General features: G+C 46.3%; 1 protein-coding gene across 4 annotated transcripts in view; it reads right to left on the reverse strand.

The window, feature by feature from the left end:
• LOC140428406 (extracellular sulfatase Sulf-2-like) overlaps window positions 1-14,045 on the reverse strand; it is a 598,468-nt gene that overhangs the window by 20,339 nt on the left and 564,084 nt on the right. For all 4 annotated transcript variants that reach the window (XM_072514825.1, XM_072514822.1, XM_072514823.1 and 1 more), the window contains 2 exons: window positions 12,439-12,562; window positions 5,102-5,135 (listed from right to left, as the gene is read on the reverse strand). In XM_072514825.1, the coding sequence (XP_072370926.1) occupies window positions 5,102-5,135; window positions 12,439-12,562 (158 nt within the window). The remainder of the gene's footprint in view (window positions 1-5,101; window positions 5,136-12,438; window positions 12,563-14,045) is intronic.

Genomic DNA, 14,045 nt, shown 5'->3' on the forward strand with positions numbered 1-14,045 from the left:
TCATGAGGGGGCGCACGCGTTCGGGATCTGGGCCTATGACTCCATCATGCACTACATAGCCGAGGATGGCTAGGCGATCGGTGCTATACACGCATTTGTCCTTGTTATGGGTTACGTTAAGGATTTTTGCGATATGGAGGAATTTGCGGAGGTTGGTGTCGTGGTCCTTCTGGTCGTGGCCGCAGATGGTGACATTGTCGAGGTACGGGAACGTGGCCCGCAGACCGTACCGGTCAACCATTCGGTCCATCTCCCGTTGGAAGATCGAGACCCCATTTGTGACATCAAAGGGAACCCTCAGAAAGTGGTAGAGCCACCCATCTGCTTCGAATGCAGAGTACTTGCGGTTGTCTGGGGAGCTGGTGGTAGGCTGATTTAAGGTCTCCTGTGGAGAAAACCTTGTATTGCGCTATCTGGTTGACCATTTCAGATATGCGGGGAGAGGGTACGCGTCGAGCTGCGTATACCTGTTGATGGTCTGACTGTAGTCTATGATCATCCTATGTTTCTCCTCGGTCTTTACAATCACCACTGGAGCTCTCGATGATGCCTTCCTTTAGTAACTGTTGGACTTCCGACCTAATGAAGTTCCGATCCTGGGCACTGTACCGTCTGCTCCTGGTGGCGACGGGTTTGCAATCGGGGGTAAGGTTTGCAAACAGGGAAGGCGGGTCGAACTTGTGGGTCGCGAGGCCGCAGACATGAGGGGGGATATGGGGCCGCCGAATCTGAACGATAACTTTGCAGGTTACACTGGAAGTCCATTCCCAGGAGTGTGGCAGCGTAGAGATGGGGGAAGACGTAGAGTCGGAAGTTATTGAACTCCACGCCCTGGACTGTGAGGTTGGCTATGCAGTACCCCCGGATCTCCACAGAGTGGGACCCAGAGGCCAGGGAGATCTTTTGTTTAATCGGGTGTACAGCGAGGGAGCTGTGTCTTACCGTATTGGGATGGATGAAGCTCTCCGTGCTCCCAGAGTCAATCAAGCAGGAAGTCTTGTGCCCGTTGATGAGTACCGACGGCGTAGCGGTTGAAAGCGTTCGGGGCCGAGATTGGTCCAGTGTCACTGAGGCAAGTTGTGGCAGAATCTGAGAGATCTCGTTGGGCGATACACGGCCACCCGAGTCGGTGTCCTGAGACGTCATCCAAGATGGCTGCCCCCTGAATCGCACATGGCCGGTTGGGAGATCTCATCAGGTGATACATGGCCAGCCGAGTTGGGGTCCTGAGACATCATACAAGATGGCTGCCTCCATGAATCGCACATGTCCTTTTAAGGGAGGAATGGCAGCAGGCCCGGTTCGCATGTGGAGACAGCAGCGGCCGACCGGGCCTAGCATACTGCCACAAGGTGCCCCTTCTTCCCGTAGCCCTTGCAGATTGCGGGTCGGGCCGGGCAGCATTGCTGGGGCTGTTTGTTTTGCCCGCAAAATAGCATCAGGCCCCCCCCCGGGGTTTCCTGGCTGTCGCACTGCACAAGCTTGTGGGGAATCTAGGGGTGCTTTGGAACGGCCGCGGGTGGGGTCCACACTGTCCATGCGGGTACCTGGGTGTTGCGGGAGGCTATATCTAGGGAGTGCGCAAGTTTACGTGCCTCTTTAAGCCCTAGCGTGTCGTTTTCCAGCAGTCGCTGGCGGATTTTAGAGGACAGCCTGCCCGCAACAAAAGCATCCCGTATTAAGAGTTCGGTGTGGTCATTGGCTGAGACTTGTGGACAGTTACAGTTTCTAACTAACACTAACAATGCGCGGTAAAAATCGCCAGTGATTCCCCTGGGATCTGCCGTCTGGTAGCTAAAAGATGCCGAGCGTATACCTGATTCACAGTGCAGACGTAGTGCTCTTTTAACAAAGTCATTGCGTCCTCGAAGCCATCTGCCTCTTCGATATGAGTGTAGATTTCTGGGCTCACCCTTGAGTGGAGGACTTGCATTTTCTGTTCCTCTGTATGGGTAGTCGGGGCCGTCCTGATATACCCGTTGAAGCATGCCAGCCAATGTTTAAAAGTTGCTGCTGCATTTGCCGCGTGGGGGTTGATTTGTAGACACTCTGGCTTGATGCGGAGAGCAGCCATTCTTCAATTTTGCTCATTAAATTGATGCACGATGTGATGAACGGTTTTTGTATTACTGTACCCTTATCATCATGTAAGGTGATGTCTCCTTTAAGACCGGGCTTGGAACACTGGGGGACTACGCCTCCGGCTCTGCCCACCTGGGAGCCGTATACAAGGGGCCGCCTTGCAGGCGGCACCCAGTAAGCACCCGTCTCGGCACCAGGCTAGTTCTTAGCTTATTAAAGCCTTGTTTACCGTTTTACTCTCTAGCGTCGTTATTGAGGGTACAACAATTCAATAAGCTAAGAACTACTCTCTAGCGTCGTTATTGAGGGTACAACACACGATCAATCACTACTGAAGCGAGATTGTAGTCCAATTGAAGGCTTTAATGAACAAGTAGTTACCCCAGCAGCTCCGGCACAGAATGACTGCAGTGGGTGAAACACAGACTCTTACGCTCCGCCTGCTGGGCGGAACCAGCAGGCAGGTTCCACCACTCATACTACAGTATAAGGTACATCCCGCCTAGGTACCGCAATACCCCTAATATAGTCTACCACACCCCCCAGAATGTTTCTCCTCTACACTTTGCCCTCAACTCTCATAAAATCCTGACAGGGATGGGGGTAAGTGTTCCGGGGGAGATCAGGCCGCCGATAGCAAGTGGTCTGTATTATGTGTCCACCCATCGGCATTCTTGCCTGTGGCTGGCCTGTAAATTCCAGCCCCAAAGTCTTCTGCATCTGACATGGTTGGGTATACAAGATTCTTCACTTTCTCTTTGCTCTCTATAAGGCTCCAGAATTCTTAGTCAATTTTCTCTCAATTCCCTGTTTCTATCTCCCTGCAACACATATTTGAGCAGTAACAGGCCACAATAAGGTTTGAACAGAAATGTTAGCTTTGAACCTGAACTGAGAATGTATAGCTTATGTAACAGTTGGTTCCTTGGCCAATTGGTGTGTGTATTAAAAATAAATGAGCCATGTTAGGGCGGCACGGTGGCACAGTGGTTAGCACTGCTGCATCACAGCTCCAGGGACCAAGGTTCAATTCCGGCCTCGGATGACTGACTGTGTGGAGTTTGCACTTTCTCTCTGTGTCTGCGTGGGTTTCCTCCGGGTGCTCCGGTTTCCTCCCACAGTCCAAAGATGTGCAGGTTAGGCGGACTGGCCATGCTAAGTTGCCCCTTAGTGACCAAAAGGTTAGTTGGAGTTCCAGGGTTACGGGGATAGGGTGGAGGTAGGGTTCTCTTTCCAAGGGCCGATGCAGACTCGATGAGCCGAATGGCCTCCTTCTGCACAGAAAAATCTATGATTAACCAACTGGCATCATGCTTATGCTAATAACTCATGTTTGAGTTCTGACAGGTTAGAAATTCTGGTTAGAGGTATTTGTAGTTAAAGGCTTACCATACCCATATTGTATTCCTTTGCCTAGTGTTTTAATGGGGGGTATTGGGCTGATTTAGCACAGTGTGCTAAACAGCTGGCTTGTAATGCAGAATAAGACCAGCAGCGCGTGTTCAATTGCCGTACCGGCCTCCCCGAACAGGCGCCCGAATGTGGTGACCAGAGGCTATTCACAGTAACTTAATTGAAGCCTATTTGTGACAATAAGCGATTATTATTATTAAAATAGTGAACAGGAGAATACTGAATTCATCAATCAATTTTAGTCTGATGTTATCTACTGAAAATAACAAGATCAACTGGGAAACAATTTGTAAACTCATTGGAAATAGAGTAAAACTATTTAGAAGTATAACAAATGTGACAGGTTTCCACTCAATATGGACAATATTTTGGAATCAAGAGAGTTGAATGAGGGCAAATTGGAGATCAGGGAATTTAGGGGTAACTGGAGGCTTGGGTGGATTAGAGGTCTGGGTGGATGGGAAGGTCAGAGGGTTGTTGGGGAGGTTAATGGCCTGGGGATGTGGGGAGATCGAAGGGTTGGGGGAAGTTCATTCAAAGGTCTCTGGGGTTCGGCGGGTGGGTGAAATATCAGTGGCCCAAAGGGATGGTCAGAGGCTTTGGTAGGGGGTTGGGGGTGGAGTGATAATCAAAGGCCATGGTGAGGAGATCAGAGGAAGATTGGGATGATTGGTCTCTGCTTGTGGGAATTGACAAGGCAGGGCTGCTGAATCTAGCAAGTAAATAAAAATAGATTTACCTCCTGATCCGGTAGTCTCTTGCCCCAATTTACCTTTCAGGTTCCCAAAGGTTTGGAAACCGGGTCGGTCAGGGTTCAATTTGAAATAATGAATAAAAATAAGGCAGCAAATGCATTGCAACATTTAAATCGCAAACCCATATCTTGGGAGGGGACTGGTTTCCCACTCCTTATCTTATGGCAATTGAAATAGGAAGTTGGCATGCTGCAGTGGATTGGGATGGGAATTCAGATTTCTAACATTTCCAGTCCTCGTGATCGACCATTTTTGGGGGTTAAAACTCCCCATAAACGATGGGTGCAATTTTCCCACCACGTTTCAATGGGTGCCAGGCTGGCAGTGCCAAGGTGCCAGGTTGGCACTGCAAAGGTCAGGGCCTGGGGGGGGCATGTCCATGAAAGGGGCAGTGAGGGGAGGGGGGGGGAGGCTTTGAGGGGGCTGCAGTAAGGTTGGGGGGGGTGAAGTTGGGGGGGGGGGCTCCAGAAAGCAGGGGGTGGGGCGGGGTCCAGAAAGGGAGGGGGTTAGAGATCAGGGGAGCCTTTCAAAATCGCGCCCGATCTGTGAGGAGCCTCGGTCCTGCTGGCAAGCTCAACCCCCCAGTGCCGGAAAACCTTTGAAGTCTGGCCAGACGGGAGAATCTCCTTGAGGCTTAGATAAACAGCAAAGTGCCATTGAATAGCGTTGGCAATTTCAGCACTACAGCCATCACGAAACATCCCGCTTAATGCGCCCAAAACCGGATTTTGACATTTTTCCAGTGAATTGCACCCTGTATCTATGATTGCAAATAGGTAAATATTCCTCAGTAAAAATAAAACTCTATTAGATGAAAAGAAGTGAAGATCCATTTTATTAAACAAAGTTACCTGTATTGATTGAAGTTTTCTTCATCTTTTCCTCCTATACAAGGAAACAACAATTAAGAGAACAATTAAGACATCATCAGCCATACTTAAATTTAGGTAATATCATTTTGATTCATTTGGAATAGACACAGCGGCCCAGATTTTTTCTATTGATCTTGTAGTGGAACTACCATAAAATCGCCAGGATTCTCCCTTCCGGGGACGAACTCTCCACACCAGCGGGAAAACTGGCTGCAACGACTCCGGCGTCAATGGGCCCCCAAGATGAGGAATTGTCATCTGTCTCGGGGGCTAGGTGGACGACGGAGGTGTTGGCGCCACTCCAGCTGGTGGCGAAGGGTACGGCCATTGTGATCTCGCGCATGCACAGACCGGTCGGCATATTTTGCCGCATGTGCGGGGGTTCTTTTCCCCCGCCAACTTACCTGCCAGGTCCCGCCGTGTGGGACCGTACGTAACCAACGTCAGCGGGACTGGCCAAAAATGGACAGCCGCACGGCCCATCGGGGCCCGGAGAATCACCGGGGGGGGGGGGGCGCTGTCAATGGCCCCCGACCGGCATGGTGGGAATCCCGCCCCCGCCCGAAAACCAGCACCAGAGAATACGGCAGCCGGTGCCGGAGCTGGATTCACGCCGTCTCCCGGGGTTTTTCGAACTGGCGGGGGGTCGAAGAATCCCGCCCCATAAGTCCCATCCCCAAACACGGCACTTCCCATTTTCTTGGGGCAGGGTATGTTTCAGACATACTTCTTTAATGGAGGCAGCTGGCTATTTAAATCAACAGCTGCCGCCACTCTGGTTGGGTTTTGGTAGCAGAGGAGTGTGGATCGTAAAGTATGCAAAGTAAACACATGTGGGTTTATTTATTAAAAAGATTAGGCACATGAGAATAGATATACATAGGTATAAATCTTAAATGTATCAGAGCCACGTGGGTGTGTGCTGTGTTCAAGGAAAAGTGAAACTAAAACTGGGTCACATGATCTCATGCTGATACCCCTTAAAGGCATATTATAACACACTTCTGGATCTCTTCAACCAAAACTTGAAGGGCGTGGTCAGAAAAGCATGGGACAGCTGGACCCATCTCTTCCCCTGAATCAATTCAGTGTGACTATGCATAAAAATGTAAGGTGAAAAGGGACTTGAGCATTTGAGATTACAAAGCTCCCATTCACTTCTGTGTGCTTTAATGCACTCACCATTTTCACTACAGCATCCATGATTACTGGTAAGATTTGGTGGAGAAAATGGTTCTGCACACATGCTTGTTGCCATGCATGTTATGGATGTGATTCCAATTGGCTTGCTGTGCTCTGTCATCACTGACAGCCCTATTAGCTTCCTCCCTCTTTGTCACTGTTTTGCTGTGACAGTGTGCAGATCTGAGGAACCTGGTTAAGGGTCAACATTCTGATAGATGGATGGGAAGAGGACGAGGAGATGGAATAATGAACATGGCAGTGCTCATTACTTATCCATCTAATAAGTCTTGGCAGCAAACTACATGACTGCATAATATCTGTATCAGATAATAGTGGCAGGATGTTGCCATCTCCATTTAAGTCGCAAACCCATATCTTGGGAGGGAACTGATTTCCAGCTCCCCTTCGTATCTCAATTGAAACAAGAAGTTGGCAGGTTGGAGGGTATTGGGGTGGAGATTCAGGTTTCTAACATTTTAGACTCTGTGACCCAACCCAAACCTGACCATTATTGGGGATTAAAACTGTTTTGTTACCTGTGTGGTAGGTAACATGTGCTACTCAATCCTTGGTTAGTGATGTGGTAGGTATTCTGAATCCCGATGAAGAAGATCCAAACTCTTCCAGTAGTGACAAAAGGTTTATTGAATAACTACAACAATATTTACATGAGTTCTTTACTTTAACTTTGATACTAGTGATGAGGTTAACAAGATCTAACTATGGTAACTATACGTAACTCCACTGGCCATCTAAACTAGTCTGCTGTTGCTTTGATCACAGTGCACCCAAGAGAGAGAGAGAGCCACAATGTGGCTGTCTTTTATACCCATGTTGGTCTGTCCCTCTAGTGATCATGTGGTGCTACTGATGACACATTAACCCCTTATGTACATGCACATATAGAGATCACTACATCCCCCTTTTTTTCATGTTACATATTTTCTTATGTTGTAAAGAAAATTGAACAAACATAATGGATGCAGTTTGCAAATGACATTTAGTCTCTTAAGTTTTGTTTTGCTTGCGTGAAATAAGTCGACAAATGATGTTATGTACAAGTTGTGATGATCTTGACGATTATACAAAGCCAATTAATATTTATGAGTCCAGTCTTAATTAAACATTTTTTTTTTTTTGTGAGCCCATACTTTATGAGTGTTCAGTCGAGTTGCTTTCTTCTTCTGTTGTTGAAGTGGTGATGTTGATGTTGTTATTTCTTTGTGAACGTCATCAGTGTCCTGTGTTTGAGTAGCCAAGAAGTCATCAATGAGGTATTTGAATGGTCGATTCACTTTGTTGTTTGATTTATGCTTTTTATTAATGCTTGTGGTATTGATTCGGTGTTGCATCTTTGTTGTCCGACCTGGACTTTTTCCTGTGTTTGTGTGTTGATTCTGTATGTCGGGGGTGATTCTCCCAAATGGAGCCCAAGTGTTCGCGCCGTCGTGAACACCGTCGCGTTTCACGACGGCGTGAACCGGGCCCGGGTATGACCTATTCTGTCCCCCACAGGGGGCCAGCACGGTGCTGGAGCGGTTCATGCCACTCCAGCCTCCTTTCCCGGTGCCAAATGGATGCCCCGCCAATCCACGAATGCGCAGTTGGGCCGGCCCCAACTCATCATGGCGTCGGTGTTCAGGGGCCGGCCGTGCAGGGAAGTATGCCCGGGGGGGGGGAAAGAGTCCGGCCCGCCGATTGGTGGGCCCCGATCGCGGTCCAGACCCCATCAGAGACCCCCCGCCCCCAGTGAAGGAACCCCCCTCCCCTTCCCCCCCCCCCCTCACAGGCCGCCCCCCCGACCTTTTGCGCAGAGTTCCCGCTGGCAGCGACCAGGGGTGAACGGCACCGGCGGGAATCTGTCGTATCCACGCGGCCGCTCGGCCCATCCGGGCCGGAGGATCGGCGGCCCTGCCGATTCCAGCGGCCCGCGGCCGTCGCCACGCCAAATACGCCGGCGCAAATGCCGCCGATTCTCCGCGCCTTGGAGAATCGCGCGCCGGCGTCGGGGCGCAGTTGCAGCGATTCTCCGGCCTGGAGCGGGGCTCGGAGAATCGCCCCCCCTCGTCTTTGTTGTCTGACCTGGACTTTTTCTTGTGTTTGTGGTATTGATTCTGTATGTCATCTTTCTTGACAGCTGGTTTGCTTGTTTGTTGTGGTGCAAATGTGAGTTTGTGAGATTCTTTGCCATGCCATGGCATGTTTGTACTTTTGCCATTGTTTTGCAGTGTGCTGTGGGATTGTCCTTCATGTGCAGAGTTGTACCATGTTGTACAGGTCTTTGTTTCATTGTTGTTGTTTCTGTCTTGGTCGTTTTCGTTGTCATTCTTGTTGTTGTTTTCGTCATGCTTGCTGTTTCTGTTTTTGTTGTTGTTCTTGTTTTTCTCGTCGTGCTCGTTGTTTCTGATTTTGTTATGCTTCTTGTTTTGTTTGTTGTTCTTGTATTTTTTGATGTTGTGCTTGTAGTTTTTGATGTTGCTGTTGTTTGTTCGTGTTTCTGCAGCGCTTCTTGTTGTTGTTTTTGTTGCTCTTGTTGCGCTGCATGTTGTTTTCATTGTTGCTGTTGTTGTCCTTGTTTCTGCTGTGCTTCTTGCGGTTTTTGTTGTTCCTGTTGCGCTCAATGAGTGTTCCGTTTGGATGATGTGAGTCATTGTCACAGTTATTGGTGTCCGTGTCCTTTATGGTATCTGTTACATTGAGCGTTTCTTCTTGAGAATTGTGAGAATGATCTGATGTTGCATTGATATTGGTGACATTTGTGGCGGATTTGATTCCTCTACTTTGCTTCCTTGGTAGTCCTCTTCTAGAATCATTTCTGGTTCACTTGAATCAGTGATCTCTTTGTGTTCCTCTTCTGGAGTTATTTCTGGTTCATTTGTTTTCTTGGTGCTCCTCTTCTGGAGTCAAAATCTTCAAGATTTCTATTAACGTGGCCTTTCTGGACTCTTGGTGCTCCTCTTCTCGAGTCAAAATCTTCAGGACTTCTATTGACATGGTCTCTCTGGACTCATGAGTATCCCTCCTCTGATTGTTGAGTGCTTCTGTGCAGACGAGCTGAGATCTGTCGGTCTCACTGTGATCCTGTACATCCTGTATGGGAATTGTGATTTCTTCATCACTTGTCTCACATACAGTGGGTAGACATTCAGTGTCTTCTTGTTGGTTAAATGAGCTGGGTAGACTTTCATAGTCTTCTTCTGGTGGCTCAAATAAGCTTGATAGATCTTCATGGTCTTGTTCATGCATGGCGTTCGCTATGGAGTTTTTGCTTGCTTCCATTTTTGAGTCTGTCACCAAGCTGTCTGTGGAGGCTTGCGTTGCTCTCTTTATGGAGACTTGCGTCGCTCTCTTTGTGGAGCCTTGTGTCACTATCTCCGTGGAGTCTTTCATCGCTCTCTCTGTGGAGTCTGTCATTGTTCTCTCTGTGGAGTCGGTCATCGCTCTCTTTGTGGAGTCGTGCAGTGTTCTCGCTGTAGAGTCGATCTGTGCTCTATCAACGGAATCATTCTGTGCTCTCTGTGTGGTGTCATCTTCTTCTTGGGTATTGCTGTCATCCAATGTATCGACGATCTGCCATGGCACCATGGTATTTGATTCATCTATCATGAGAAGAGTAGTGTTGAGCTTTTCAACCGTGTTTCTGATGCTGTGATCGGCATATCCGAATAACTCAGCCATGTCTGAGCAGAATTGTGTGTATTGTTCGATAGACAAATCATCCCTTTTTGTTTCGGATTTGTTATCGTTCTCTTCATGTTCAATGAACAATTCATCTTCTTTGGTTTCGGATTTTTCATTGTGTTCTTCACTTTGGGTGGTGCAGACTACTTGTTCCAGGGTGTTTTGAAAGTTATTTTCAACTGCTGGTGTAAGTTCGGCCATCATTCTGTCTTTTCAGGTAAGAAAATTGGGTTTTGCAGCTTTAAATTTCTTTTTGTTCATTTTTGTGCATTTCCCTTTTAAGTAGGTGTGGTCCTGGTCCTCTGACATCATCCTTAGGACTCGATTGCGCATGCACAATTCAAGTTTCCTTTACTGTGCGCTCTTGGCGCAACTGCGCTTGCGTGGCTTCTCGCTCATGCGCGGAAGTGTAGTTTGCCGTTTTCCTTCTATTTGAGAAGTGCGCATGTGCCTACTGGCCGGAACGCATTCGCTCAAGATGGCTGCCAATTAAAAAGTGCTGTTGCATCAATGGAGATCCTGCCGCTGCCTCGTGGTAAGTTTTGGCGCCGTTTTTACCGAATTTGTTTTCTAGGCACTGATTCTGTGTTTGTAAAGACTCACAGTATTGACTTTGTTTTTGTTCATAAACAAGGCATTTTTGTATAGCACTTTCTAGAGTTAGATGCTTATTTTCTGATAGTTCTTCCCTCAAATTTGTATGAGATAGTCCAGAAATTAATTGATTCATTATGACAGTGTCTCTGAAATCAGCATAATCACAGCCTTGTGGTATTAACTTGAGATTTGTAATAAAATCAGTGAATGGCCCTCCATGTCTCTGGCATTTATGACAATTGTTAAATCTTTCCAGCATCTCACCAGACTAACTCTTACAGTGCTCATCAAATTTTTTGAGTATTACTTCTATTTTGGTGCCATCTTCACCTTCTAAGTTATTAAAGCAATTATAGATTTCTCGAGTTTCATGCCCTCCTATTGAGAGTAGTAGTGCTATTTTCATTGCGTTAGAGACCGTTCTTAAACCATTAGCTGCGATAAATATTTGGAATATCTGTTCAAATCTTTTCCAGTCATAACTTAAATTACCGGTTGTTTCCAGCTGCCCAAGAGGTCCAATGAGTCCCATAGTTAGTCGTCGAGGATCAATTTGCTGCGAAGTCTTCCACAGTCGAATGTCCAGTCTTCTCTTTTTCTTCTCTTTTTGTCTAACCTAATCTAACTAGTTATGTTAAAACCCCACTCCTGGTACCATGTTTTGTTACCTGTGTGGTAGGTAACATGTGCTACTCAATCTTTGGTTAGTGATGAGGTATTCTGAATCCCGATGAAGAAGATTCAAACTCTTCCAGTAGTGACAAAAAGTTTATTGAATAACTACAACAATATTTGCATGAGTTCTTTACTTTAACTTTGATACTAGTGATAAAGTTAACAAGCTCTAACTATGGTAACTATACGTAACTCCACTGGCCATCTAAACTAGTCTGCTGTTGCTTTGATCACAGGGCACCCAAGAGAGAGAGAGCGCCACAATGTGGCTGTCTTTTATACCCATGTTGGTCTGTCCCTCTAGTGATCATGTGGTGCTACTGATGACATATTAACCCCTTGTGTACATGCACATATAGAGATCACTACAAAAACTCCCCACAAATACTCTTTTATTGAAAATAAGTAGAAACATTCCTCAGTAAAAGTGCCTTGAGAATTCACTCTGTGCTTTCAGTCAAGTACACTTTGATTAGGGTAGCAACAATGGCAATTTTCCCAGAGGGAAAGCTCATGATGGGCCATCCATTTCAGGATTAGTTAATAGTTGGACATTTTTAAAGGTCAGATTCATGGAACAGAGAATTTTGCTATTTCTGCACATCTGACCTGGGAGCAAACATCTGGGCCAAAGTAAACCATGCAAGAAAACAGAGTTGGGAATAATTAGTGTGAGCTTGGAAGTATTGATTTTCTCACATATTTTCAGCTTCTAGGTCCAAGTAGAATGATCTGTTACTCCAAATACTTAGCCAGTTCGCTCAAAGAGTGCTGAGATTTATAACAAACTATTTAGCCCTTTGGCTTGTTTAGTCCCTGTGGATGTTAATATTGATGGGATATGGGAAATGAACTGCGAGTCGAGTTAATTATTCTGTCAGTGTCAACCATAAATTTTAATAAGGGCATTAACTTCAAATCACTTGTAATGCCTAGTTAACAGCTCCCTGATGTAATTATCATAATTAATTTGCACTCAACTACAATATTTTAACTGAACTATTAACCAGCCTTTCATTTTCTACAGTGTGATCCATAAATTACAAACTTAAAGCCATGAATAATTAATTTGTCTCACCTGTTCAGAAGTAAAATAATTAATTTCAAGCTCCAAGACGTGGTAGCTACAATGCATGTGTCATATTCTACACTGGGAATATCGATAAATATCTCTGTACCTGTGCTCATATTCCTGGTCCGTGGATTACACTGTTTAAAACCATGACAGGTTCGTAATTCCATAAGTTGTACATGTAACTGGTTCAAAACATCTCGATCTAATGTGTTCACTGCATTCATCAGCTGCAAATGGAAAATACGAACTTTGATTAAAGGGAATGGCAATTATTTATGTATTAAAATAATTTAATTTGGACTGCACAGCCAGGATTGACACAATAGGATCCCATTGAGCATTGGAGGACACATGGCAGTCCACATTGGTAATTGCTCATTTCTCTGGTTTAAAAGATTACTATTGTCTCAGCCACAGTTCAGTACTGGTATAATTTTTTAAGTAGTAGTTTGGGAGACTTCACAGACATTGTGAAACAGGCCTCATACTATTCAGTAAATAAGGTGATTAAAACCTCATATACAATTTAGTTAGCATGGAGGATGTGTGCTCACGTAAGCCTCACCCGTAAAATCTGTCCACAAGGATGGATCTTTTCAGAGACTTAAAGTAAGTTTGCTGTTGTTTTTCTCACATCTTCAAATCTGTTTTCCAGGCAGCATTTGTCAAGTTTGTGCAGTCATAACTTTGTAAAGATTCTTTGAGCCTAAAATTCAGCCTTTTCACAGAATCAATATTCTTTTCATTTATAGCAGCAAAGTAGATGCAGCAATACAGGCAGTGCTGAGGAAGATTGTGAGGACTGGAATAAGAGTGTTGATTTTTTACTTACTTGTAAGGGACTGGGAATCCAAACGCCAGAGGGAATTTGGCAATCAGTATTACCCGCCCTCCACAGTGTGTACTGGTGACTGGCATTACCAATGTTTCTCTGCTGAAGAACCCAGGCCTGCTCAACCGGTTAGCTACCAGTTGGGGTGTGGTTAGTGAGAGGAGAAGGTTGCCGGGGGGAGGGGGTGGATTGAGAGTGTGAGCAGAGGCCATATGAAGATAGAATAGATTTAGAGGTGAGAGGGAGGGATTCGGAGCTCTGCGAAGATAGGTCACGGGGCTTGGGAAGGGTATCAGAGACCTTGGGATTTGGGCTGGGGTGGGGGTGTAGGCTTCATCGAAAGCCTTGACGGGAGGTCAAGGCCATGAGGGGGGTTGCTTGACACCATAGCTGCAGTCCAAGCTGACTGCAGAAGAAAAGTCCCTCAGGTGTCTGTGATTTAACTGAGGCTTGCCATCTGTGTTCTTGGCAAACAAATTCTAAGTCTGCAATCCAGCAGTTTCCTGTAACTAAGTATAAATTTCTGAAGTCTCAATGGGATAGCAGTCACAAAGCTTATGATTGAACATTGTTTTGTGCTTGGCTCCTCACTGTTTTGCGATACCTCGACAGGGTCACGTGCTTGGCCCCTCACTGCTTTGCAATCACATGTTGGACGCACTTCATGGCTCTTTATATCAGAGTGCACATGGCAACAAGTTGTATGAGGCACTACGTCTGCATCCAGCCCCAGTCAGACATTGCTAAGTATTCACAGCACTGAAATAGGCCATCAACATATACTTCTAACTTCACCTTGACTGTATCTATTTGCTTCTATTGGTCCCCGTGGTAGCGAGTTCCACATTCTAACCATACACAGGGTAGAAAACATTTCT

This window comes from Scyliorhinus torazame, chromosome 8 (assembly GCF_047496885.1).
Source record: "Scyliorhinus torazame isolate Kashiwa2021f chromosome 8, sScyTor2.1, whole genome shotgun sequence".
NCBI classification, from domain to species: domain Eukaryota; kingdom Metazoa; phylum Chordata; class Chondrichthyes; order Carcharhiniformes; family Scyliorhinidae; genus Scyliorhinus; species Scyliorhinus torazame.